The sequence below is a fragment of the Vitis vinifera genome, chromosome 12, assembly GCF_030704535.1.
Source record: "Vitis vinifera cultivar Pinot Noir 40024 chromosome 12, ASM3070453v1".
Lineage (NCBI taxonomy): Eukaryota > Viridiplantae > Streptophyta > Magnoliopsida > Vitales > Vitaceae > Vitis > Vitis vinifera.
Genome location: NC_081816.1, coordinates 19335282 through 19363233, shown reverse-complemented (window position 1 = coordinate 19363233; position 27952 = coordinate 19335282). Strand labels below are relative to the sequence as shown.

General features: G+C 39.2%; 2 protein-coding genes across 2 annotated transcripts; one reads left to right on the top strand and one right to left on the bottom strand.

Annotated features, from left to right (window-relative positions):
* The first annotated feature begins 1133 nt into the window (after nt 1-1133).
* On the top strand, nt 1134-23429 carry LOC100246257 (protein RETICULATA-RELATED 1, chloroplastic). Its single transcript, XM_002273501.5, has 8 exons — nt 1134-1670; nt 11506-11670; nt 11784-11876; nt 11950-12065; nt 20635-20733; nt 20822-21127; nt 21967-22131; nt 22835-23429. Exons 1-8 carry the CDS (start codon nt 1308-1310, stop codon nt 23121-23123), a joined length of 1596 nt encoding a protein of 531 aa, XP_002273537.1. The 5' UTR covers nt 1134-1307; the 3' UTR covers nt 23124-23429.
* A 1325-nt stretch (nt 23430-24754) lies between these two features.
* Nucleotides 24755-27379, bottom strand: LOC132254797 (uncharacterized). Its single transcript, XM_059741343.1, has 4 exons — nt 26472-27379; nt 26251-26381; nt 26080-26155; nt 24755-25996 (listed from the first exon to the last, which is right to left on the bottom strand). The coding sequence occupies exons 1-4, from the start codon at nt 27337-27339 to the stop codon at nt 24819-24821; spliced, it is 2253 nt and encodes a 750-aa protein (XP_059597326.1). The 5' UTR covers nt 27340-27379; the 3' UTR covers nt 24755-24818.
* Between the last annotated feature and the right edge of the window lie 573 nt (nt 27380-27952).

Here is a 27952-nt window from a genome sequence, read left to right as displayed (position 1 = left end):
AAAAAAAAAATAAAAATGATAAAATAAGTAGGTAATGCTACTTTTTTTTTATTTTATAAAAATTTGATAAATATTATCTTTAATTGTAAAGATAATATTTATCAAATTTTTATAAAAAAAAGCATAAATTCCTTTAATATATTTATATTCATTTATTTTAAAAATTAAAATACTTTTATTAAAACATATTTTATTACATTTTAAATAAAAAATTAAATTGATTTATATAAAATATTTTATTTGAGATTTGATTTCTAAAAATTTATTACAAGTGACAAATTTTCTATTAACATTAATTTATTTAAATAATTAAAATTATTACTAATTTATCTTATCAAATTAATTTTAATTTATAGAATATTAGGACTTCATTAGTTTTTTTATATTGTAGCAATTTTTTTAGTAAAATTGTATTTTTAATATTTTAAAATAAAAACATTTCAAATTAAATAAAATTAAAGGGATAAAAAAAGTATGAAATGATAATAATTTTTTAAAATAGTATTAATGAGATAAATATAAAAAGTAGGTAAAAAACAAAAGATAATATAGATTTAAAATAAAAAATAAATTAAAAATGAATAATTAAAAAATAAAAAAGGATAAATACATATAGTTTTTTAAAAAAGTTTTCAAAAAAATCTTCGATATTTCATTTGATATATTCCCCGATATATCCGATATATTCTCGGATATATCCGATAATTCGTCCATATATCCGAAATAGCCCATATATTTTCAATACTCTGATACTCGATGTTTTCATCAATTCTGTTGATATTTTGACAATTTTTTTGATATTCCTTCCATTCGATAATTGGTACTCAATATCCTTTTGGGACTATCTGATATCCGACATATGAGTGAAATATATCGATAAAAACCAATTTTTCAATTCATGGTATAGATGGACCATAACGGAATATACGATTGTGTACATCGTCTAACACAATACAAAATGGAATAATACCAAGGACAAAACTGTAATTTACTCACCAAAAGACAAGACCGTCAGTTGATAGCGGTCCAGGACCAACCGGTGCAACTAAAGTTGGGTGGAAGCCGAGTCAGCCGGCTGAGTCACTCGCCCGAACCTCTTGAGTCAACTCGGGAGTTCAAAACCCCCCCATCCCCACATTCGGATTGGGTTGTTACCATACCTCGAGTCCCCATCAAAACCCCCGAGCTACTCTCACCTCAAACCCTCTTTCTCTCTCTAGAATCTCCCAAAGAGAGTCCCTCTCTCCCCAATTTTCCCATGATTTTCTGATCACCAGTTTTCCCTCCATCCAAACATCCCCAAGAAAATGTCTCACTCCGTTTTCGCTCCCCAAATCATGCCTGTCGCCCCCACGAAGACCATCTACTCGTCAAACCCCCTCTTGCCCATTCACACTCTCAGTTCTCTCCGCCCCGCCGCCGCCTCCGCCTCCGCCTTCGCCAAGCGTCGGAGCCTGGCGGTGAGGGCTTCGTCATCGGCTTTGGTCGATGGCGACTCTGTTGCGTTGTTGGAGCGGTGTTTCTTGGCGGACTCGGCTTCGGTCCCGTCTTCATCGGCTTCAGCGATGCCCCTTCCAGTTATGAAAGGGAAGTACGGTTCTTTTGGGGCGGTGACGTTGGAGAAATCGAAGCTTGATTTGTCGCAGAAGCAGTCAAGGTTGAGTCCTGAGGTCTGTGTATTTTTTTTTCTTTTTCTTTTTTGAATTTTGAGAAGCTTTGGTAGGTAGTTGTTTTGGTTGCTAAGGGAATGCTGGACCTGAATGGACGGTGTAATTTTGAGTATTGGACTTTTCGTTCTTTGGGGCTTAAGGAAGAAAGAATACCTCTCAGTTGTTGGGCTGCATAGAAAACCAAACGAAAAAAAAAAGAGATGTATTGTGCTAATTAGGTTTAGATTTTTGTAGCCACATAGTTGTGTTGTGTTAAAAGTCGGGTTTAGGCTTTTGTTTTCTGATGGGATTCCAAATAATTAAAGGATAATCTTCAGCTCAAAATTGTAAGTTTTTGGAAAAATTCTTAGAGAACTTTCCTAGAAATGAACATCCACATGGATTTTTGCGCTGTTTGTTTTTCTTCATTTTGAAAAAAGGAAAGCTGTTGAAAATGGAAAGAGGCAAACCTCCCAAATTTTGACATTCAAGGGTTTTCTCCAATCAGTTGTACTAATTATCAGTATCTATTTCTCAGATCCTAAAATTGATGGTCAAGTTTTATTTTCTCTTTCTTTCCTCATTCTTTCAGCAACCAAATGGAGTGTGGAGTTTCTAATGCTGAAATTGCTTGATTATTAGGGGCATGAGCACATCTTTTAATTTGTTGCTTTAAATTGAGCACATCTTTTACTTGTGCTTCATTTTTTTGATTGGCTTGGGACTGATGTTTATGATTGCTTTGTAAATTCATTATTCTAGGAACAAGGATTGAGTGGATTATTTGTTTATTTTAGTGTTGCTATCTCTTTGAGATGCTGTTATAGGGAATGTCCACAGAGTATTCTATTATAAAGCGCATGACCTGATAGATAAAGTAGTTGGCTGAGTTTTTGTTAATTAAGGGTAGCAGACTTGCTAATCAGGTGAATGCACGTGAATTTTCATGATTCCCATTTGCAGAACTAGGATAGAAAGATTGCATTAAACATAGAAGAGGAAAAGAAGAGGGATGGAGAGTGGATGGACAAGGTTCTATTAGGTGGAAAAGAAGCTTTTTGAGATTAGATCCTAAGGCATTGAGGGGGGAAGTGGATTTTAGTCTCAGAAAAAAGTTGAGGTTCTATTTTCTCTCTGGCTTTTGAAAAGGGACTGTTGGGGCAATTGAAGAAGGCATCTGAATCGGAGAGGTCTTTGGGCTTCATCAGGAAGTTCAGAGGAAAATCAAGGACTTATTCTTTGGAGGTATGTTTTAATAATAGGGGTAAGTTTTTCAAGATTCAAAGTTTGCAACAGATCAAAGAGCTGTCCCTATGGTGGTCCCTGAGGGTGGTAGAAGCAGTGAATTGGAAACTTGAGGTTTGGGACCTCATCAATGGAAGATACCCATTCTGGTGCATTTTGGGTGAGGCAGACTAAGGTTGAAAATAAACTTAGAATAAGACTTTATTGTATTGTTCATTATTATGATCTACTACTATATTGAATGGTATTTAACATTTTTAGTTAACATTGTATTATGAAGCCATCTTGAGGCTGGAAATCAACTTAGAAAAGAGTGAGTTGATCCTAATTGGGGGGTTGCGAATGTGGAGGACATGTTGTTTGTGCTAGGTTGTGAAGGGGGAGAGCTTCCATCTGCCTACTTGAGTCCACCTTTGAGTGTTTTCTTCAAATCATTATCAGTGTGGGATGGGGTGGAAGGGAAGTTTTGAAGAAGTTTGTCTTAAGTCAAAACACCTTATCTAGTCTGCCTATCTATTTTATGTCCTACTTTAGCATTCTAAGGAAGTTAGGTTAAGGCTTGAGAAGATTTAAAAGATTTCCTATAAAGAGGAGGTGTATTAGAGAAAAAGTTGCATTTAGTGAAATGATTGAGTGTTTGCATGGATAAGAGTTAGGGGGGTCCAGGCATTGTATGTCTTTCTTAGCTTAATTGAACTCTCCTTGGAAAATGGATTAGGGGATATGCATTTGAAGGGAAGCAGGAGTTTTTTGGAAACAGGTTATAAAAAGGAAGTGATAACCCTCTTTTTAGCCAAAATGTTCACCTCAAAATAGGTGAACAATTAGAAACCATGGCTGATAAAATGTGTAAACTTCATGTGGAAGTCCAACCAAAAGTGCCAAAAGCCTCAGTTTTGTGGCCTCATCCAAACCAAAAATCATGGAGAAACTATAGTTGATTTTCCCTATGGTATTCTAGAACATATGCCAATCCCCAATTATGAAGAATTTTGATAAAATAACCAGAAAGATGACTTGAACTTCATAAATTATCACACATTCAAAATAGCTGAAGCTTGGTGTGATGTTTAAAAATTTACATATACTTCATGCTTTGATTAAAGCAGATTTGCAAATTTATTCCACTTAATTGAAATTTAAACTAGGTTTAAATGCATATTTGTTTGTTTCTTTTTTTAAAAAAAGAATATATAGTAACAGTGCCTAACTGGAGGGTGCACCAAGTTTTAAATCCATGTTTCTGATGGTTTCAAAAACAAAGATGATTCTCTTTGGCTTATAGAATCCTTAGCCTTTTGTAATCATTAACTTCAAACACATTTATGAAAAACCTGAGTTTCTAGAATGAAGCAATCGACATATAACCTTCCAACAAAGAAAATATTATTGCTAAAATCATAGGTATCAAATGGATACTATTTTATTGCCACAAGATAATAATGATTGCCATGTTTTAACATGAGTTAGAAGTGAAGACAACTTGGGGATGTGAAGATTCTTTAATTTAAAAAGAGTAAGATTGTTCAGTTACATCCTCCATGAATTTTTAGTTTTCTTTTGTGTTCGTGAAATTTCAAATTTTTTGGCCAAGATCAAAATCTATGCTGAAATGAAATTTAAAACATTAATTGCTGACATTTTTATAGAAAATGATGACTAGAATCATATTCGATTTATCATCACCTCTTTAGGTATATCCTTTACTTGTTCTCCTATAGAGTGATTGCCTGAGCTCATATTAAATGCTTGACTTGAACACCTGGTTTCAGTTGCCCTTCACGATTGAATTGTTAATATCAGTTCCCTGAAATCACACTATTAGATGTAAAGTATGGGCCTGCTTTTTTTCAGAATGTGCAGTAAGTTCACTGTTTAATTTGCTTCCATAGTTTGTTATGTAATTAATATTAATTGTGGGAAGAGAGATAGAATAAAGGTCCGACATGAGTGAGAGAGCGAGTGAGAGAACGAGGGCGGCCGAGAGCGAGGAAGCGAGTGAACCCGCCGGCGGCGAGAATGTTTCTCGCGCGGAGAATAGGAGGAAAAGGAAGACGAGGAGCTTTGGGGTGGAGTCCAAGTCCTTCGTGCTGGAAATGGAGGAGAGGAGAGGGAAAACCCTAATAACCATCACGGAAAGCAAGAAAGGGGTATCGTCTTGGGTGCGCATGGGGATGTTCAGCGTCGGACTGTTCATGGAAGGCCTTCATCAGTGCATTGAAGATGTGAATGAAGGCAGATGGGAAAAGGGTTGGAAGGAAAAGGGGAGGAACTTTTCTCTGATGCGCATTACGAACAGGGGGGGGTTGTTTTTTGCGGTTGGGGGTTATTGATTTGGAGTTGAAAAGTTATAGTATCTGTATTCCGAAGGGCAAAGGAGGCAAGGGGGGATGGTCGGCGATGGTGGAGGCTCTCTATCAGTTGGATAACAGTATTATTAATAAGGAAAAACAAGAAGAAATGAGGGTAAGGGGAAGGCAGTGCACGGAGATGACGAAAGGGAGGTCGTTTGCAGATGCGGTGAAGGGTGGGTGGAACAAGGAGTCCAAGATCATACGAGTGGAGGTGGCTCGGGAGGAACTAAGTAGAAATCTCAGTAGACTAGAACATTGCTTGATCGGAAGCTGGAGTCCCAACATCACAACAGGGGTAACCTTGGAAACCTTGGGTGGGGAAATGGCCAAAGCTTGGGGTTTGAAAGGCAAGATGGGGATGGCGAGTATGGGAAAAGGACGTGTGCTGCTGGAATTCGAATTTGTGGAAGAAGCGAGACGGGTTAATCTATCAGGCATCAGGGCTGTGAGAGGTGTTCAAATGGGCTTGGAGTGCTGGGACCCAAACTCAGGCTGTTTGGAGGAAGGGGAGACAAGAAAGGAAGTGTGGGTGAGAATATTAGGGTTACCAATGTCGTTATGGGTTCCGTCGGTGCTGAAAAGGGTGGGAGATGCGTGTGGAGGGTTTCTCGACGTCGACCCTCAGACGGAGAGCTTGGAGGAGTTGCAGTGGGCCAGGGTCTTGGTCAGATCGGACGGCGAGACTTTCCCTGACACTCTAGAGCTAGGGTTTGAAGAGACGACATACTCTGTAACCCTATGGTGGGAGAGGATGCCGTCGATAAGGACGGAAGAGGGGAGAAAGCAAAGCCGGTGGAATCCATCAACGAGAGAGGTTGAAGGTGACGAAGCTTCACGCGCTGCTACGCGAGTGGAGCAGTTGGTGGGCGTGGAAACCGAGGCGCAGAGTCAGTCAGATGATGGGACTGACTGTCTGTCGCAGGACATGGGCCCCTCTGTAAAGAGAGCCCAGACGCGAGTGGGCTCGCCGCAGGGGCCTGGCTCCAAATCTGGGCCTACAGCTTCTGGGCTACTTCGGGCCTTTGGGCCCAAGTCACCTCCAGCTTCTGATGCCCCAAAGGGGGATCAGTCTGGGCCGAGGCTTCCTAATAGGTTGGGGCGGGGTGCAGGCTATGGTATGGGCCAGGCTCATAAGGGGAAATCCAATTTAGCCCAGACCCACCTTTCAGATAATGGGCCTCTTTTAATAACCCCTCCTTCTTGCTCCAACGGTCACTTTAAAGCTGATGACTTAGAGAAAGAGTTCACCAGATGCAGAGAGGAAGAAATGGGGAGAAGACAACAGCTGGACCCAATCAACCCGAGCGCTGAAAGAATGCTAGAAGAAGAAGCTGCGAGGTATGTCTCAGAGATAAATATGGGGGGTACCAGGGTTCAAGGGTCTTTCTCTTCTAATCTTCTTTGTTTCGGTCGGACTCCGGAGAGGGAGTATTACGACCATTCTGGGGGGAGAAGAGAAGGAATTCTGGTTGGAAGTGGGTCGCGAAGACCAAATACAGAAGATCATTCAGGAAGAAGGGAGGGCTGTTGGGACATGGTTGAAATCAGCAGCGATGACCCTACGGGTAGGAATTTGGGGTGGACTACAGACCAATGGGCTAGTCAAGAGGGCAGAAAGGAGGACCAGCTCAATTGGGAGGAAAGTAGCCTGATTAAGTTCAGCCACTTTTTGGGTTTCTCTACGGAAGGTCTAGAGAAGGAAATTTTGAACTTCTTAGGAAAAATCAGGAAAAGAAGGGAGAAAATAATAGACAAAGGACTACTGGAGACTACAAGATTTGAAAGGGAGCTTAAGAGATTGGAGTGCTCTGTTAATTATGAAGGGGACACTAGGAAGAAAGGCCCTCAACAGGGCAGAGGGATCCAAAGTTCAGTTGTCCAATGAATGTAAGACTTCTGAGTTGGAATGTGAGGGGCGTGAATGACAGGTCCAAGAGGAAAGTTATCAAGTCAGTTATCAGAAGCCAAAAGGTGGACCTGTTCTGTATTCAAGAAACAAAGATGCAAGTTATGTCTGAAGAGGTGGTGAGGAGTCTAGGGCCGGGGAGATATCTTGATTGGAAGGCTTTAAATGCTATGGGGACAGCAGGGGGTGTCTTGATTTGCTGGGACAAAAGATCTCTGGAATTGCTGGGGGTGGAAGAGGGCCAATTCTCCATTTCCTGTAGATTCAGGAATGTGGGAGATGGAGTAATCTGGGTGTTCACAGGGGTTTATGGTCCTTGTTCCAGAAAGGATAGGGAGTGTTTATGGGAGGAGTTCGGGGCAATTAGAGGACTGTGGGAGGACCCATGGTGTCTAGGAGGTGACTTTAATTCAACTCTATACCAAGCTGAAAGGAGTAGAAATGGGAGGATCACTTCAGCTATGAGGAGGTTTGCCCAGGTCATAGATGAGTTAGGGCTTATTGATATTCCCTTGCAAGGGGGATCCTTCACTTGGAGTGGGGGGCTCAATAACCAATCGTGGGCCAGGTTGGATAGATTCCTGGTGTCCCCCAATTGGATAGATCAGTACAGTAGGGCTAATCAAAGAAGATTACCTCGCCCAATCTCGGATCATTTTCCGATTTTGCTTGAGGGAGGTGGTCTAAGGAGAGGTCCTTACCCCTTCAAATTTGAAAACATGTGGCTCAAAGCTGAGGGGTTTAAAGAGCTGATAGAGGGGTGGTGGCAAGGGATAGTGGTTAGAGGAAGGCCGAGCTACAGGTTAGCAGCTAAGATGAGGGGTCTAAAACACAATTTAAAGATCTGGAATAAGGAGGTCTTTGGAAGGTTAGAGAAAAACAAAGCTGAAGCCCTTCAGCAAGTGGAGCGATGGGACGTAGTGGAAGAAGAGAGGGCTCTATCAGAGGAAGAGTTAGGCCACAAAAAAATAGCTAAGGAGAATTATTCAAAATGGGTGTCGATGGAAGAAGTGCATTGGAGACAGCTATCAAGGGAAATATGGCTTAGGGAAGGGGATAGGAACACGGGATTCTTTCACCGTATGGCTAATGCCCACAGGAGAGTCAATAATCTGATCAAAATTAAGATTAATGGGGTGAGACTTACAGAAGATCAAGAGGTGAGGGATGGAATAGTAAATGCTTATCAGCATCTTCTTTCGGAAAACGCGGATTGGAAGGCGGATATAGGGGGTCTTGTGCTGAAGCAGATCAGCCTATCAGAAGCGGATGCTCTTGAGCTTCCTTTCACTGAAGCTGAGATCTATGCTGCATTAATGGGGATGAATGGGGACAAGGCCCCGGGTCCGGATGGTTTCACTGTAGCATTTTGGCAAAATTGTTGGGAGATTGTCAAGGAGGATGTCTTGGATATGTTCAAAGAATTCTATGATCAGAATTCGTTCATCAAGAGCCTAAATCATACATTTCTGGTCTTGATTCCGAAGAAAGGGGGGGCAGAGGACTTAGGGGACTACAGGCCAATCAGTTTGCTTGGGGGTCTTTATAAATTATTGGCTAAGGTGCTGGCCAATAGGCTCAAAAAAATCATAGATAAGGTGATTTCCCCTGACCAGAACGCCTTCATAAAAGGGAGACAGATTCTTGACGGCTCCCTAATAGCAAATGAGGTAATAGATTCTTGGCAAAAAAGGGGAGAGAAAGGCCTAATCTGTAAGTTGGACATTGAGAAGGCGTTTGATAATATCAATTGGCAGTTTCTTTTAAAGGTTTTGCATAAGATGGGCTTCGGATCAAAATGGATAGGATGGATGTGGAGCTGTATTTCTACCATCAAATATTCAATGTTGGTGAATGGGGTTCCAGCTGGTTTCTTTTCAAGTTCTAAAGGTCTTAGGCAAGGGGATCCCCTTTCCCCCTACCTATTTATCATGGGAATGGAAGTCCTTAGTGTGTTAATATCGAGGGCCGTTGAAGGGGGGTTCATTTATGGCTGTAGGATATGGAAAGGAAGAGGGCAGCCCGTAAACATAACTCATCTCCTGTTTGCGGATGATACAATTGTCTTTTGTGAGGCAAAGAAAGAGTCCCTGTTGTACTTGAGCTGGATCCTATTATGGTTCGAGGCCGCCTCAGGTTTAAAAATTAACTTGGAGAAAAGCATGGTCATTCCGGTAGGGGAGGTGGAAGGGGCGCTTGATATGGCTGCGGAAATTGGGTGTAAGGTGGGACAGCTGCCCACTGTTTATTTGGGGCTGCCCCTTGGGGCGCCTAATAGGGCCTCCTCCGTTTGGGATGGGGTGGAGGAGAAAATGAGGAGGAAGCTTGCTCTTTGGAAGCGTAATTTTTTGTCCAAAGGAGGGAGAATTACTCTCATTAAGAGCACGCTGGCCAGCATTCCTTTGTATCAAATGTCACTTTTCCGCATGCCTAAATTAGTGGCAAGAAGACTAGAAAAGCTTCAAAGGAATTTTTTGTGGGGAGGAGCCAATGGAGGGAATAAGGCTCATCTAATCAAGTGGGAGGTTGTATGTACGGATAAAAAGAAGGGAGGGTTGGGGTTAAGAAAGTTAATTTGGTTAAACAAAGCTCTCCTTGGCAAATGGATTTGGAGGTTTGCGCGGGCTAAGGAGGAGCTGTGGAAAAAAGTGCTTGAGGCTAAGTATGGGAAAGAGGAATTTGGGTGGAGAACAAAGAAGGCAAATGGGGTGTTTGGGGTTGGTGTGTGGAAGGAAATTCTGAAGGAGTCCACTTGGTGTTGGGATAACATGGTATTCAAGGTGGGAAAAGGCAATAAAGTAAGATTTTGGATTGATCCTTGGTGTGGAAACAACGTGCTGTCCGAAGCTTTCCCGGACCTCTTCTCCATGGCTGTCCAAAGAAGCGCCACTGTGGAGGATTATTGGGATCAGAATCTGAGTCAAGGAGGGTGGAGCTTAAGACTATTGAGGGACTTCAACGATTGGGAATTGGGGTTGGTGGACAATATGTTAGTTGAGTTGAGGAACTATAGAGTATCTATGGAGGAAGATTCGGTTTTTTGGAGGGGAGGAGCGGACGGGCTGTTTAAAGTTAAGGAAGCTTATAGGGTGTTGGTTAATGCTGATGAAGCGGCCTTCCCCCATAGCAATGTTTGGGTGGCCAAAGTTCCAACAAAAATTATTTTCTTTGCTTGGGAAGCTACTTGGGGGAAGGTTCTTACATTGGATAGATTGCAGAGAAGAGGATGGCACCTTCCTAATCGGTGCTTCTTGTGTGGATGTGAAGAGGAAACTATCAATCATATTCTTATTCATTGTACGGTGGCAAAAGGTTTATGGGATATTATTCTTGCTTTGTGTGGTGTACAGTGGGTCTTTCCTAATTCTGTAAAGGAGGTTCTTAGTAGTTGGAAAGGCTCTTTTGTGGGGAGAAAAAGAAAGAAAGTGTGGAAGTCCATCCCGCTTTTCATTTTTTGGACAATTTGGAAGGAGAGGAATAGGCTCGCCTTTAAAGGGGGTGTGTTAGCCTTTCAGAAATTAAAGACTTCGTTTGTGTATAATTTTTGGGGTTGGGCTAAAGTGTACATTGATATGGAGTCGAATTCCCTTATAGGTTTCTTGGAGTGGATAGCTTCCAAGTAGGGGTGGGGTTCTTTTGTTTTTTGGTTAAGGGTTTGTAGCCTTGTATACTCCCTGTATGCTCTTTGGCTTTTGCCTTCGTTAATATAATCGCTTACTTATCAAAAAAAAAAATATTAATTGTGGTAAATGACTTGTGTCTGAGTTATCCTGGTTGTCAAACCCTACGTAGTAAGGTTGTGCTGGATCACCTGATGTAGTTCCTTTTTGAAAGTTGTTTTTGTGCGAACAATTTGGTTGTGTATGATAATAAATTGGGTGGATCATGATCATCTAATAATTCTAATGGTTTACTGTATAGACATTTTAGAGGGGTAATGTATTGTTGGATTCCATCCATAGACTTGTGTGTGGTCCTTGTGGCATGGTTCAGTTGGCATGGAGCGCACAGAGCTTTGGACCCAAATACATTACCCACAGTGGAACATGTTACTAACAGAGCCTTCTTCAGAAAGGTCTAGAGGGTAATCTACATAAGCAATATACTGATTTTCTGGGCTCAATGTGGTAGCATCAGGTTCCATTCCTAACGGGGAAAAATGTTTCCTACTAAAAAATTCATTGACGTGTATGGTGTAGGGATAGTAGACTGGGTACCTGGGGTGCAGTTTTTCATTATATCCGACAAATGGAGTAGACTTTACCATCTTTTCATTTGTGCTATTCTGTTTATTTCCATTTAACTTACTTAGAATCCTGAGCAAGTGATTTTTACTTTTGAAATATTGCAGACTGCTATTGGTGGTGGTGGTGGAGACATCGGAAAGAGAATCAATAATGGTGGTGGTGATGGAGGTGATGATGATGGTGATGATGATGATTACTTTGACGACTTCGATGATGGTGATGAGGGAGATGAAGGTGGACTATTTAGGCGGCGCCTTGTTCTTGAAGAGGTTGGCACGTCAAGGGACAAAAATGCACATTCTTTGATAAGAAATACATTTTCTTTTATGGTATCAGGTTAAATTTTCCAGATGCAGTGATGATTTTTATACATTTGTTTCAGCTGTTTGACCGGAAATTTGTGGATGCGGTTTTAAATGAGTGGCAGAAGACAATGATGGATTTGCCTGCTGGGCTCCGTCAAGCTTATGAAATGGTGATTATTTTTCCTACTTAATCTTATGGTGAAGGACTCTAAAGCTAGATCCTAACTGAAATATTGTTTACAGGGTTTGGTCAGCTCGGCTCAAATGGTAAAATTCCTAGCAATCAATGCCAGACCAACCACTGCTAGGTTTATATCTCGAACACTTCCCCAAGGAATGTCTAGGGCATTTATTGGCAGGTAAAATTAATAAATACTCTTAGATCGACCAAACCAATGTAGTAACTCCTACAGCAGCCACTGCTTTATCTCCAATCCACCTTAATTCTGTCATGAAACTAAAAATTTGTCTTTCTCAATTTTTTATTTTTGGGTTGTCTTAGCTTTTCGAAGTAATCTCTGTATGTTGTCTGTTTGTGAACATTGTTGTGCAATTTTTGCTCTTGACCAAGTCACTTGTATGTAGGATCGGTAATATCATGCCTACCAATCTGACAACACTAATGCACAGATATGTTTTATTGATCATATAATCACTCTATATGTCTTATCTTGAAATTTTTTATCATATATATACATATATATGATAACTGCTTTGCTTGTGAATCAAGTCATTGGTGGCGAGTAGGGTCACTTGTTTTTGTTTTTCTATTTATGGTCCCTTAAACGAATATAAATATCTGTTGAATCATCAGTAGGACTGGTGATTACCAGTCAAAATGATTTTCCTTACCATCAGATGAAGCCAACCTAAACAGTCCTTTTTGTTCCTGAGTATGAGCTGGTTGCTCAGTGGCTCGTAATTTAAAATGGCAACTCCTGCTAGTCAGATTGAGAACGCTGTTTTAGTTTTTTAGATTTATCTACTACTGATATGATTTGATTTTTTTATTTTTATTTTTATTTTATATGTTTTTAGGTGGAAGATGGTCTTTAGTTTCTATCTTGCCCTTATGTGCATCTTTGATGGGCCAAAAACTTGAACTTTGTCCAATTTTCTGTGGGTTTTTTTTTTTCGAATAGAAACATAAGATACACTGAACGCGATACAAGTACAGGAGAAGGATGAGAGGTCCTCCCCTCAAAATACAAAACCTGATCAAGTGTCTGTGGTAATATTGTGAACCTTTTTGCAATACTAGAAAAGAAAAGGAATAGCTGAAGTAGCCTGGTGTTAATTCCAGTCTAAAGAACTACCTGTCCGGCTGTTTGTATAAATCATAGCCCAGATAAGTCACAACCTAACGAGACTGAATAATGGCTAAATCAGTTGAATTAAGGTTATGATGGCAGTGGTGTCTCCCGGAGGTAAGTGCTGGTTTGGTGTAGAGTCAAAGACTTGAAGTTTCAGTCGAGGAGACCAAGGGGAAGGTGATTGGAAAGATTTGTGAAAGGGGTCCAAACTTCTTGTCTTGGATAAGATTTAGTGGTAAGGGCTTGGCTTTGTTGGTGGAAGGAGCTGAGACCTGCAGTGCACTCAAAGTTGGGGAGCACTTTAGAAAGTCTTGGGTGTGGGGGGGGGGGGGGGGGGAGGAGTTACATGTTGGAGTTGTGCAGCAACATAGTTGTGGGGGGGATATGTGTGTGTGTGTATTTGCTGTGCTCTTTTTGGGATGTGGAAGGAAAGAGGGGCTTTGGTTCTTAGTGGGGGTGTCGTCGCGAATGAGGGCTCTTTAGCGAAGGTGGAGACTTCTGGCTCTTCTGAATTTCGTAATGCTTTGTGGATTGAAATAAAAAAAGAGGTGATTGACAAAAATGTGGATGTCTTGAACAAGAGCCTTGTGGGAAGATGGGGGGGACTTTTTGACCAGCCCTCTGATTTAGTCCCTCTTAGGAATTGGGCTCTGTCCATTTGGAAGCTGAAAGGAAATCTATACTTGGCTTTGCTGTGAGGCTCATTCATTCTCTTCGAGTTTGAAGATATAGGCGAAGCTGAGAGGGTACTCCACTTAGGGGTGAAGTGGTTCAAAGGAAAATGTCTCTCGCTAGAGTGGTGGAATCCCTCTGTTGGCTGCCTCTTTGAGGAAAGGGGTGTTTGTGAGGTGTGGGTAAGGATTTTGGGCCTTCCCTTGCATCTCTAGGGAAAAAGTTTGTTCAAAAGATTAGGGGACGCGTGTGGGTGCTTTATGGCTATCGACGAGGACACGGCTGAGCGTAGAAATTTGCAATGGGCTAGGATCCTTGTTAGGATTAGAGGGTGGAAGTTTCCTCGCTCTTTGCAGGTGGTGGTGGGTTCCTTGTGCTTTGTGATTCAGTTGTGGTGGGAGGTTCCCCAATGGGTGAGTGAGGTGCAACCTTCCCGGTGTTGCAGAGGATGGGGGGTAGGAGAAGAGGGCAAGGCAAGGTCACGCACGGGTTTGAGGGTGGAAGGAGAGGTGCCTAAAAAAGTGGACAAATAGGTGTCATCTTCTAACTTGCTATACCTTGCAGAAGGGAGAGGGGCTTCTGTCCTTGAGAGGAAGGGAACTGTCGCTTCTACAGTAACACGTCCTCTCCTCTTTGGCACTGGGCAAGAGATTTGTGGGGTGGTTAATGAGGCCTTGGACCATCCTTGTGGGCCTTGGGCCAAGTTGGGCCTTTTAGAGGCAGAAAGCTCTAAAAGGCCCGTGTCATTTAAAGCCTAAGTTTCTTCAGATGTGGGCCGAGTTAGCATTAAAAGGGGAGGGAAGAAAGGTCTCGAGTTTGGGTCTACCTTTTTCTTTCTCTCAAGATCAGCTGGTTGTCGAAGCCCTAGAAGCTTGAGGCGCATGTCAAAGAATCCAGAAGCTTCAAATCCTTGTGCTTCAATGATGCCTTTCACGGAGTCAATGGTGAAGCCTTTAGCTGATGAAGCTATTTTAGATGAAGCCCTCAGATTTCAAGGTACGCTCTCGCGGTCTCGATCTTCTTGGGGGAAAGGGCCTTCTTCTTTTTCTACTCCTTGGGTGATGGATAAAATTGGTCTGGGGGTGATTGCAAGGAGACTTTGGTTTTTGAGCGGGGAGGGGAAGGTTATTCCGAGTTGGGAAGGGAAGTGTTGGAAGTTGCGGTTGACATAGCGAGGTTGCCTTTGTCCGTGGTTTTTCAAGATGGCTCAACAGTTGTCTTTCCCAGATAATTTTTCTCCCTTTCAAGAAATTGGGCTTGCGTCGAGGGGTTCTGGTGCTTGAGGTTCCACCCCAGAGGGGTGTTCTAGTGGTCCAAGGGGTGAGGATCCATGGGCCGATGAGGACTTCACCAAGCTTATAGAATTCAACAAATTTTTAGGGATGCATGTTGAGGGGTTTGAGGAGGAAATTTGGTCTATGCTGAATAAGTTAAGGGAGAAGGTTGGAAGTGGGACCCCCCATAATAAAGGGCGGAAGAAGAAATCAGAAGTTTTTGGCAACGTCTCTTTCCACAAATTAGAAGCCTTTTCTTGCGTTCAATTCTGCGGCTCTGAGGAGAGAGAATGTCCCTTGTCTCTAGAGGAGGCAGAGGCCAAATTGGGGGCCTTAGAGGATTATAAGAAGTGGGTTCTAATGGAAGAAATGTCGTGGAGACAAAACTCCAGGGAGGTATGGTTAAGGGAGGGAGATAAGAACACCAAGTTTTTCCACAAGATGTCCAATGCCCGTGCATGAAGGAATTTGTTAACCAAGGTGAGAATAAGAGGGACCACTTTAACTGATGATGAAGAGATCAAGGATGGGTGTGTAGGGCTTATCAATCTCTTCTTTCGGAAATGGGGCATTGGAGACCGATTATTAAGGGCTTATGTTTTGACTTGTTGGGGAAAAGATAGGTCCAGAAGTCTTGAGGTGCCCTTCTTAAAGGAGGAAGTTTTTGAAATCTTGTGCAGCCTTTTTGGTGACAAAGCTCTTGGCTTAGATGATTTTACCATGGCATTTTGGTATTTTTGTTGAGGTTTCACTATATAAGAAATAATGGCCTTCTTTGAAGAGTTTTTTCTACATGGTATGTTCCAAAGAAGCCTTAATTCCACCTTTTTGGTTTTGCTTCCCAAAAAAGGGGGTGCTAAAGATTTGAAAGACTTTAGACCAATCAGCTTGGTAGGGGATTGTACAAGCTGCTTGCCAAATTTTTGGCAAACAAGCTGAAGACAGTAGTGGGGGAGGTGGTTTTTGTTAACTAACATGCCTTTATTACAAGTAGACAAAGTTTGGATGTTGTGCTCATTGCTAGTGAGGCTATAGATTCTAGACTAAAGAGCAATATTCCCGGTCTCCTTCTAAAAATGGACACTGAGAAGGCTTATGATCATGTCAACTAGGATTTTTTACTATTAGTTATGTGGTGGATAAGTTGGATTAATTAGTGCATCTCCATAGCTAGCTTTTCAGTTCTCATTAATGGCACTCCTTCAGGCTTCTTCTGTAGCTCTAAGGTTTGAGACAAGGCGATTTGTTACCCCCCTACTTGTTCATTTTGGTCATGGAGGCTCTCAGTTGGTTACTATCCAGTGCTAATTGCGATGGCTTCATTTATGGGTTTAAAGTGGGAAGAAGGAGTGGAGAGAGGAGGGAAGTGTCGCTTTTTCTGTTTGCCAATGACACTTTGATCTTTTGTGAGGCCAGTAGTGATCAATTGAGATATTTGAGTTGGATCTTTATGTGGCTTGAGGCTTTTTCTGGGTTGAAAGTGAATATGGATAAAATTGAGATTATCCTTGTTCCGGGGTTTGGAGGATGTTGCTTCGATGATGAGGTGTAGAGTAGGGAAGCTTCCCACATCTTACTTAGGTCTTCCCTTGGGTGCCACTTTTAAATCTCCTAGGGTGTGGGATGCAGTAGAGGAGAGATTCAGAAAAAAATTATCATTGTGAAGAGGAAAACCTCTCTAGGGGTGGGAGGCTTACGTTGATCAAAAGCACCTTGTCAACTCTTCTAATCTACTTCATGTCTCTTCTCGTTATTCCTAGAAAGGTGTGTGCTCGACTCAAAAAGATCCAAAGGGATTTTTGATGGGGGAGGTGGTGCTCTTGAAAAAAAGACCCCATTTGGTGAATTGAAATTTAGTTTGTGTGGACAAGGAGGGTGACCTAGGAATCCCTAGTTTTGTGGCCCTAAACAAAGCCTTGCTCGGGAAGTGGAGTTGGAGATTTGCAACAGAAGGGGAGTCCCTTTGGAAATAGATTATCCTCGGGAAGTATGGAGTAGAGGATGGGGGGTGGTGTTCGAGAGGAGTAAGAGAAGGTTATGGTGTGGGGGTGTGGGAAGCCATCATAAGTGAATGGGAGGAATTAAGATGTAGAGTCCACTTCATGGTAGGGAATGGGAGAAGGATTAAGTTTTGGAAAGATTTGTGGTGTGAGGAACTAACCTTGAAAGAAGCTTTCCCTAACTTATTTCGTTTGACAGTTAATCAAGATGGTTGGGTGGTAGAAGCTTGGGAAGAGGGTGGGGATTTGAGTAGCTGGAGTCCCTGCTTTTCAAGACATCTTAATGATTAGGAGTTGGGGGAAGTGGAGGCTTTGTTTTGCAAACTACAATCCTTGGTTGTGAGAAGAGAAGTGGAGGACATTATGAGCTAGAGAGATAGTAAGAACAACAAATTCTCAGTTAAGTCCCTTTATTGCTTCTACATGAGGGCTTTTAGAGAACCTTTCCCATGGAGTATCATTTGGAAGTCTTGGGCTCCTGTGAGGGTGAGTTTTTTTTTTTTGCTTGGGAGGTGTCTTGGAGCAGAATTCTGACCATAGACCAGCTGAAAAGGAGGGGTTGGAATATCCTGAATGGGTGCTACTTGTGCAAAGAAGAGGAGGAAACTTCTGACCTTCTACTCCTATTTTGTGGCAAGGCTAGAATGTTGTAGATTTTGATCTTTTCCCTTTTCGGTGTGTAGTGGGTTTTGCATTCCTCAGTTAGAAGGAATTTGCTAGGATGATATGACTCTTTCATGGGTAAAAAAAGGGAGAAGGCATGGAGAGCTGCAGGGCTGCCTCATTGTGTTTAATGTGGACTTTATGGAAGGAACGGAATGGAAGAGCTTTCAACGATGTTGAGTGGTCTAATCAAGCAATTAAATCTCTTTTCTTGTATACTTTTGTGAATTGGGTTAGGGTGTATATAGAGGATCAAACTTTCTCCTTGATTGATTTCATAGATTGGTTGTTTCTCAAGTTAGGGGATGACTTTTTTTGTCTCCTCACTGCTTAGGTTTTTTTGGGCGTTGTGTGTGTACTTTGTATGTACTTTTTTTGCCGTCTTTTGGTACTTATAATGCAAGCTCTTTATTTACCTATCAAAAAAAAAAAAAAAAAAAATACTAGAAAAGAAAAGGATTTGTGAAGATAATGGGATGTGCCTAACTAATGTACATCGAGTTATGGCCCATGAAGGGACACTAGGAATAGCCTATCAAAAGAGAAAAAAAAAAGAAAAAGAATGAAGGGACACCGGGAATTGCTTTTTTTCATTGGATTGAACTGCGCTTGATAATTCTTGATTGATGAAGTTAATAAAAAGTTGACAAAAAGGGTGGAAGCCTGGGATTTTTTGGAGCATTATTGCTTGGGTTTCTAGCTCAAAGTAAGTGCAAAATTTTAACTTATGCTACCACAAACAGAAATTGGAGAGAATTTCTGGAAGGTTAAGAAAACCTACTTTGCCTAAGTTTATGAAACCGTGGAGATGTGCATTGAAATTTTAGGAAACGGCTAGCTAAATAAGCTTAGTACTTAGCATAGTTGTTAAGACCCACTTTAAGCTTGCCTAGGGGATCTTTGTTTGTTCCGGGAAAGGTTTTATTCTCTGTTTTGGTTTTCGCTAGGGGGTTCCCAGCCCTTGTGGGAATTGGGTGTTGGTGGGTTTGAATCTTTCTCTTCTCTTTTCTTGCTTGCCTCTGGGCCATATCTGTATACTCCGTTTGTACTTTGTTGCGCCTTTTTGCAAGCACCTTTAATATATTAAGCTTATTTACCTATAAAAAAAAGAAGCTTGCCTAGGCCCAAAATGCATCAACTCTTCCACTATAGCACCATGCCTGCCAAGGCACATACCTTGTTGGAGAAGTGCATGTGGTTTGTTTTCTTTTTTCATTTTGAATATTTTATTCTTGAAATTTCTGATTGTATATTAAAATTTTATATAATTGCATCAGTTTTTTGTTAGATGCTTTTTTTAAATGCTTGAAATCTTGAAATTTTTTTTTCTTCTTGGATTTCATTTTGGATAATATTTTATGAAATGAACATGCACCCTAAGTTGTGCTTCTCTTGGCACAGATGCATGCCTTGGGTTGCACCTTGTGCTTAAGCCTTGGGGCACTTTTTTGCCTTAGGTGTGCTTTGTGTGTTTCAGACTATGGTATGCAGGGCACATCACACAACAGAATATTGTAATTTAAAGATAAGCAGTTATCTTAAAAATGAAACTTCAGATTAACAGAAAGTAAGAGTTTCTTTCTGCTAGTTATGTTGGTAAGAACATTCTATTCTTTGAGTGCTTGGGTCAGGCAGGATTTAGGTTTCAAAGGACTGCTCATCTTTTTGTATACAGTCATTAACCTGTACAGGCAAAAGTTATATATATGGTTCAAACTGTCGGTAGAGCCCAGATTAGATGATTTAATATTCAGAATCTGTTTGGGAGTGTTTATGATTTAAATGCTCAAGTTACCTTAAGATTCCGGGCTTGGGTTGCTTTCCAGGCTTCCTTTGTCTAATTAATATATTCTCTTCTGTGTTTACCCATCAAAAAAAAATAATTAAAATGCTTAAGTGACCACCCTGGAATCACTTCATGTCATTCTAATCATGTTTGGTGGTTAAGAAAATATTAGAAATTTTTTTAGTTAATACTTGTTTTATGTAGTGTACCTTGAGATTTATGGATTTATAATTAGAATATGTGTTTTTGTTGTTGAGATTAATTCATTAAATTTTTTTATTTTTAATTTGAGAAAAAGTATCAAATTCTAACTATGCATTTTTCAAAATTAGTTGGAATTGTTAATTCTAGTGGATAATTAGATGAGTGTGAACTATGTTTTGAACTTCTAATTAAAAACAAATTCGTTAGAATTGATGGTTGTTAGTATATTTTGGTTTTGTTGTATAGTATAAGGTTGAATTTTGAAAATTTGTAGTAAGTTCATTTATAATCCAAATTTTATGATTCTTAGTGTTCAATGAGGAACTTAAAAAGGCTTATAGACTTTAGTTTTGTTGAGAATTGGATGAATTATGAGGCAAAAATACTGGCTGCATTAAATTGGAGGAATTTACAAAGTTATGGAATTCAATTTATGGTAAATTCATTTATCATTTACCCAAAATTTTCAAAAATAAATTTTGTTTCATTTTTTGTGAAGAATAAGATTTGAGTATTATAATAAAGTTAAAGGTTGAAAAGAGAAAGAAAAAAAAAGTGACTTTTTCCATTGAGATAAAAGTTTGACTCTTTCCATTAAGACAAAATTGTTTACTGGGAATTCCTGGCATTTCATGGCAGTTAAGGATATTTTTAGGTAATATCAAACCATAATTTGCTTAGTGGAAGCTGCATACTCTTCAGAATCACAACTCACTTTTATGAACTTATCTTCAATTAGTGCATTGAATCCTTTAACATATTCTGAAATTGCTTTAGTTGCCATCATTTGTTCTTTCTAAGATATGGAAATCTCATAACATGCCATCCTAAATACTATTTTTGGCTACAAGTTTTATTCATGTGATGTGGGCCAAACAGGGCTTAGTCAGTGTTGTGGAACTCTTGGCAAAACAGGATTGGCCATATGTATTTGTTTAGTTTCAGTTTAACATTGAATGTTCTATTAGCAAATGGTTCAGTATCCTATGATTTCTTATATAACCATCTCTGCACAGGATGATAGCAGATCCAGCTTTTGCATATAGGCTTCTTCTAGAACAGGTTACCACAATTGGCTGCTCTGTGTGGTGGGAGTTGAAGAATCGCAAAGAGAGGTTCGTGTTTGCTTACATATCTAAGTAAAACTGTATGATGTGTTTTTGCTATATTGGTTTGATATTGTTTGCTTTACTGTGATTATAGGATAAAGCAGGAATGGGATCTGGCACTTATTAACGTGCTCACAGTATCAGCATGCAATGCTATTGTAGTTTGGTCTCTTGCTCCTTGCCGTTCGTATGGCAATACTTTTCGGTTTGATTTGCAAAATACGTTGCAGAAGCTTCCAAACAACATATTTGAAAAGAGCTATCCGCTTAGGGAATTTGACTTGCAGAAGAGAATTCACTCGTTCTTCTACAAGGCTGCTGAGTTCTGTATGGTTGGATTAACTGCTGGAGCAGCACAAGGTGCTTTGACAAATTTTGCTGCCAGTAAAAAGAAGGATAGGTAAGAAATGTTTTGAAGACACAACTCCTCCCTCTCATTTTTTTCCTCTCTTTTCTGGAAAAAAACTGTGCTATTTGTTGACCATGTTAGACAAACCCCTTGCTTCAAAGCGTAAGTTGTTAGTGCATGGACAACAGTGTATATCAGGTGAACACCCCCATCATGTATGATGATCTTATGCATGGGAAACAAATGTGGAATAAGTAAACACTTTAAAATATACTTGAACCTAAGATCTCTAGGAATTAATACTTTGATTCCATGTTAAACTATCTGATATGCCCAGGCACATGGGAATACTGATTTATATATATATATATATATATTAAGGTTTTCTAGTTTTTAGATGTCTTATCCTTTCAGGTTTCCTATTTTATTTCCAAGCCAGTTATGACAATAATTGATTCCTATCATTTCTAGAAGTTGAGAGTCTATAAATACTTAAATCATAGTTCCAGTCTACAGTAAGATTGTTACTGTTACTTGTCAATAAAATGAGAATTATATCCAAAGAAGATGATGTTCCTTTTTCTTGCCTTTTTTTCTTAGTAATCATTACAATTAATTAGACTTCAGATACCTAGTTTTTGGTATTTTCTTTAAGAAAATCAAGACGTTTCAGCGGATGGTGCCTTTTCTTGCTATTCAAAGATGTCCACATCCACTGTATGACATGGATTCCAAATGCTGTATGAACTCTTCATTCACTAGGCTGCATCAGGATCACACACTTCAGAAGCTTTTTGCTGGTAGAGAATCACCTTATATCCACTTAACCGCTAAAACAAATATTTTGGAGGGAAATTTATTGTGATAAATCATTTTCCTTTTTTTGACAGGTTATCTGTCACAATCCCAACTGTGAGTACAAATGCTCTTGGTTATGGTGCATTCCTTGGGCTCTATGCAAACTTACGATATCAGCTATTGTGTGGAGTTGATAGAGTGATGATCAACCATTTTGACGTTATTGGAGTGGCTCTGTTCTTTAGCACAGCTTTGAGGTTTGTGTTCCTTTTTCTTTTGTAAACAGTAGCCATATAAACTTTCTTTTTCATCTCTTTCTCAACCATTTCGATGTTATTGGAGTGACTTTGAGGTTTGTTTTCCCTTTTCTGTTGTAAACAGCCGCCATATTAACTTCTTTTTCTCTCTATATCTCTCTCTCAATTGTTTTGATGTTATCTTTATCCCATCTTTGAGGTCTTTCTCTCCATCTGTCTGTCTAACTGAATCATTTTGGCATTATGAGATTGACTCTGTTCTTCAGCACATAGTCAAAGTTTTTTTTTCTTTTTCTTTTGCTAACAGTAGCAATATAGATCTTCTTCCTCCTCACCTTTTCCTTTCCACACCCATCTCCCTCTCTCTCAACCGTTTCAATTCTACTTGAGGGACTCTGTTCTCTAGCACATCTTTGTGGTTTATTTTCCTTTTCTTGTGTTAACAGTAGCCTCTGTGTATGTGTGTGCTGGTGGCAAGAATTAGTAAGTTAGGAATGTCTTTCTTCTTGGTGTGTGTGGGTTTGTAGTAGTAAGTTGGTACTGTATGGGTTTCATTCTTCCATATTTAATAGTACCAGTTTATTATTCATGGTTTTATCCCTTACATCTTACATCTTACATCTATAACTGATTAAAATTGCATTATCTGTAAACTTCCTTTGCTACCTTCCTTAGTGATTAAAAATGCTTGCTGGACGTGCAGGATTTTGAATGTTCAATTAGGGGAGACATCAAGGCTGGCTTGGCTCGGGGTGGAGGCAGATCCACTGGCCCAGTCAGACAACCTCTTGAAGGCGTACAACAGGCCTTCTGAGGGTGCTGCTGAGTCATCTTCAAAATGGTTTATATCAAAGAAGGCCATTGTTTCTGGGCTTGGACTCCTCGGCATCAAACAGGGGACAGGTGATTCTGTTGCTAATCAGGAATCATCACCTCCCAAGGCACGAAGAAAGAGGGTCATCAGGAAGAAGGTCACCACAACTTCTGCGTAGTTTACCCGATCTAATCACCATGACCAAACAATTTTGCAGCCTGATAAGAAAATGCGGGAAGAGCTTGCATGTCAAATCCTGAGCAGAAAGAAGAGCTGAGAGAGATGGTGATCCAGGCTGCTAAGGTGGAAGTCACTGAAAGCCATACATTCAACAGTTCTTAGGAGAATATTGGGGGAGATTTCTTGAAATTTTTTTTTTCCTTTCTCATTCCCTTGTTTTGATTCTTAACTAGTTTGTTAGACACTGTGTCCCAAATTCCATATTCATCTTCCAAATAAGATGGGAGGTTTATTGTTGTGCTCATTGCTAGGAAGTCTTGTACTTAATTACTCATTTTTGACCATTTTCACGTTTCTGGAGTTGCCACCTGATTTCTAGTATTTGACACATCTCATTTGTGAATACCCCAGACAAAGTGATTGACGAAATATTCATAAAATATCCCACTTATGGTGGTGGTGAGAGGTGTTCTGAAAATAATTTAATTTTGAATCATGTTATTTTTTCTGGAAAAATATATCTGTGCCTCCAATATGAATCCAATTTTGTTTTTATATTCATTCTGTATTAAAAGGTTTTTCACTTTTAAGATCAAGCTTCATTAATCTCTCAATATGTGATAATAAAAGGATTAAAGTCAATCAGGGAATCATTTTTGAAAACCATTTTTTTGTTTCGAGAGACAAAACTGGTTTTAGACTCAAAAATGCTAGAAAACAATTTTTTGAAAAAATTTAAGGGTTTGTTTGAAAACTATTTTTGAGAACAATTTTCTCTTTTTTATAACAAAAAAACAAGAAAATAACTATTTCTTATTTTATGTTTTTAAGAATAAAAAATAAGGTGTTTTTAAAATAATATATTTTAATTGTTTTTTATTGTATTATTTTTAAAAATAATTATATAAATATATAGAATGATTAAAAATAAAATATTAGATATACAATTATTTTTAAAACGTATTTAAAAATATTAAAAACATGTTAAAAATATTTTAAGTTTTCATACAAATTTATTTTACAAAACATCAAAAAACGGTTTTTAATAATTGTTCTCAAAAATTATTTTTTAGAACGCTTTTCAAAAACAATTACCAAATAAGCTCTAACTCCTTTCACTGCATTTCTAAGGTTCCTTTTAAAAAAAATAATTATACAAATGATTAAAAATAAAGTGATATAAATAAAATTTATTATAAAAAAATATTTTAAAATATAGAAAGCACAATATTTCAATTTCGAAAGACTTTATTTTAGAAAATATCATAAAACTAAAATTGAGAATTGTTTTTGTAGACATTTCTAAACAACCTTTAATCAAGGATGAAAATATCGGTAATCACGGATATATCGGTAATTCGATTTTACGGATATATCGGATATATCGGAGATATTTTTGGATATATCGGAGATATATCGGTGGATATTATTGGTAGGCTTAAAATTGTTAAAAACTCATGGAAATGTAAGAAAAACCTCATAATAATATAATTAGAAGTATAATAGACATTTTAAAATTGTTTTATTGAAAAATTTGATATATATATGATATAATTTGCGATATTAGATGTAATTATATCATGTCGATATATAAGAAATGTTAATTTCGTAATTGTTCTCATTATAAAGTCACATCAAATACTTCATTTCATTAAATAACAATAATTTGTACACATTACATTGCAATGTCCCTTTAGTACCAAAATGAGTTTCGATGTGGTTCAATGGGATTGATAGATGAAGGAACCCCGGCTTGCTGTTGGAGACAATATTGGTACCAAGTCAATGAGCCTCGATAATATTGGTTATAAATTCTAACATGCCATGCATATATCTCTTGAGTCCTGCCTACTGCTTCTACATGGATAGGATACTCAAAGTTCACCCATGTGTTAACGCCAAATCCTTCTTCCATCTGATATGGAATTTGGTATGGCATTTGTCTGGAAGGGGAATAATGTGACATACCATACTCTTCATCTGTTGAACTTGAAGGTTGACCATAACTCATCACATGAGGAGGGTAGACGTTAGCCTCATTCGAGGAGTCACTAAATTGAGTCCCTATACTCATAGATTCAAAACTCCCTGAAAGTAACTCCTCGTTATATGGTTCCATCATTCGTTCTCTTCCTCTATAAGGCCTCCCAATAGCTCCTATGCCTGGACCAGCTCTTCTAGAGCCATGGTCTTCATCCTGTGTGCAGTGTGTGAAATCATTTTCACAAGTAAATTGGTTGATTGGATATTGACTATGTCGACGTTCATCAATATCTCCTCCCCCATTATCACCTCCATCATCAGTTCCACCTCTTGAACCATCGTAACCAGAAGCAGAAGTACCTGCAGCACTAGGTCTACTACTATGGCCAGCACTTGTGGAGTCAATCTCTTGCTGGGAATATGTCGCATGAAGAGAATCATCAGTATCTTTGCTAAAACTTTCAGAGTGAACTTCTTCGGACAACACACGTTCAACATTAACTCCAAATTCTCGAGCATGAGCGGCAATTCGTGGATCAGGATTTCCAACTTCGTCATCCAAGTGTATAGGCCTAACCCACTGGAACAACTGATTATCTTCTTCTTCACCCACCTCGGCTGAAATGTCAAGGAGATCAAGGTAATCTTTTTCAGCAACTCGATCATTTTCTGCCTCCATATCGCGTAACTTTAGCCTCATATTATAGTAACAAAACACTAATTGCTCCAATCGAGAGTAAGCCAAACGATTTCGTTGCTTTGTGTGGATGAGAGCAAACGTGCTCCAATTTCTCTCACATGCAGAAGATGACGCAGTTTGTGAGAGAACTTTGATGGCTAACTTTCTCAATGTAGGTGTTTGATTCCCATACATAAACCACCATTCAGCTGCAACGAATTTGATAATCATATAAATACTTATGTGGCGAACTTACAATAATAATAATCAATTTTTTCCTATAAAGACTCACCAGGCACCATGGTTGACCTTGATGCAATTGCCGCTCGATCACCGAATCCTCTTTTTGCATCTCGAAAAAGTACAAGCTATGTATTCAACATTTAATTTGTTAGTAAACGTTCAAATAAATTGATGAATGAAATTATTGTTTTATTGACAAAAATAACAATTTTTTATTCACCTCATTTCCAAATTGACCAAGCGATTCAGTAGTTGGATCTAATTTTGCAAAAACATCATGGACAGCTTGAAGTAGTTCCGGATCACTACCAACTCCACGCCTATATTGAAATCTTGGATTCAAGAAGTATGCTAGAATAAAATTTAGTAGAGTTAGTATTTTTTTTTAAAGAAACTTAAATACAAAGTAAAAACTTATAAAGATATATAGTATTTAAGTACCTGCTGCATGAAGTGGATGTTTTAGTGTTTTCTGCCAACGATCTTGTATTATTTTGAACATCCAATCTCCAGCTCCTTGACGAATAAGGTTCTCTTTCATCACTTGCATAAGCTCGTACACAAATGGCATTGTGGGAACAACTTCAGAATCCACAAGTCGAAGCACCACGTATAATGGCTCATATAATGAAACTATATTTGTCAATCTGTCCCAATACGTATGGTCAAACAATAATTGCTCCAATTCTCGTCCAAGTTTTGTTCGACTGAGTTTGTGTTGTGCCCATTCATCACTCATAAACAATTTTTTCAAATCAGCCCTTTTTTTTAGAAGACTGTCAAGAGCAATATAATTGGTAGCAAACCTTGTAGCTCCTGGTCGAACAATGTCTCCACCACAATACTTTCTCATTTGTGCTAGTAACCAACCATGATTGTAAATGAAGTTAGTTATCTTGCGAGCATTGTTTATCACCTCGATAACATTGGGTCTTTTACCGATGTCTTCAAAGATTAAGTCGATGCAGTGTGCCGCACACGGAGTCCAATATAAGTTATACTTCTTCATCAATTGTTTCCCTGCTTTCATGAATGCCGACCCATTATCTGTGACAATTTGGACCACATTTTCCTTACCGACTTCTTTGATAATAGTCTTCAAAAGCTCATATATATACTTGTGGTCTTTGATATAGTTCGATGCATCGACTGACTTAAGGAACACCGTGGTCCCTTTAGAATAAACCATGAAATTAATAATACTTAATTTCGTGGGCCCTGTCCATCCATCTGACATTATTGTGCACCCATATGTCTTCCATTTTTCCCTTTGTTGGTTCACATAAGCTTCCATTTCTTTGTACTCCATTTCCAAGTATTTGTTCTTTATTTCATATGGAGATGGAGGTTCGATTCCCATTCCTACACTTCATATGTAAAACATGTCACAAAATACTATACTTACTAAAAGTATAACACAATATAACATTTGATAAATTAGTAATTACCTGCTTGTTGTGCACCAATAATCATATTCTTGAAGTGATGAGACTTTGCTTTTGCGGGTGCGACACTCTCATAAATGAAGAATTTGCTGATTAAGCGTCCCATCGTTTCTTTAATTGCACCACCCTTGAATATATCTTTGATATTTTTTTGTTTTGCTGCAGAAGACTTGTAAAGCGAAGGGGCAATAGGGGGTGAATGATGCGAATGTCGCATACTCTGTGATTTTCGCATCGTCGACGGTATACCAGTAGAAGACTCTCCCGATTTGCGTTTGCTTCCTACAATATTCTCATGTTGTTCACGTTCCCAATTAGATGCTTTCGAGGCACGAACTGCAGATCGATATGCATCTCGCTCATCTGGGTGCATATCTGTCGGATACATATACACATCTTCTTCCTCAGCATCTTCATCATCATCATCTTCGTTTACCAAATGTGTATGATGCGTCCCCATTGTGCCACGTAATTGAC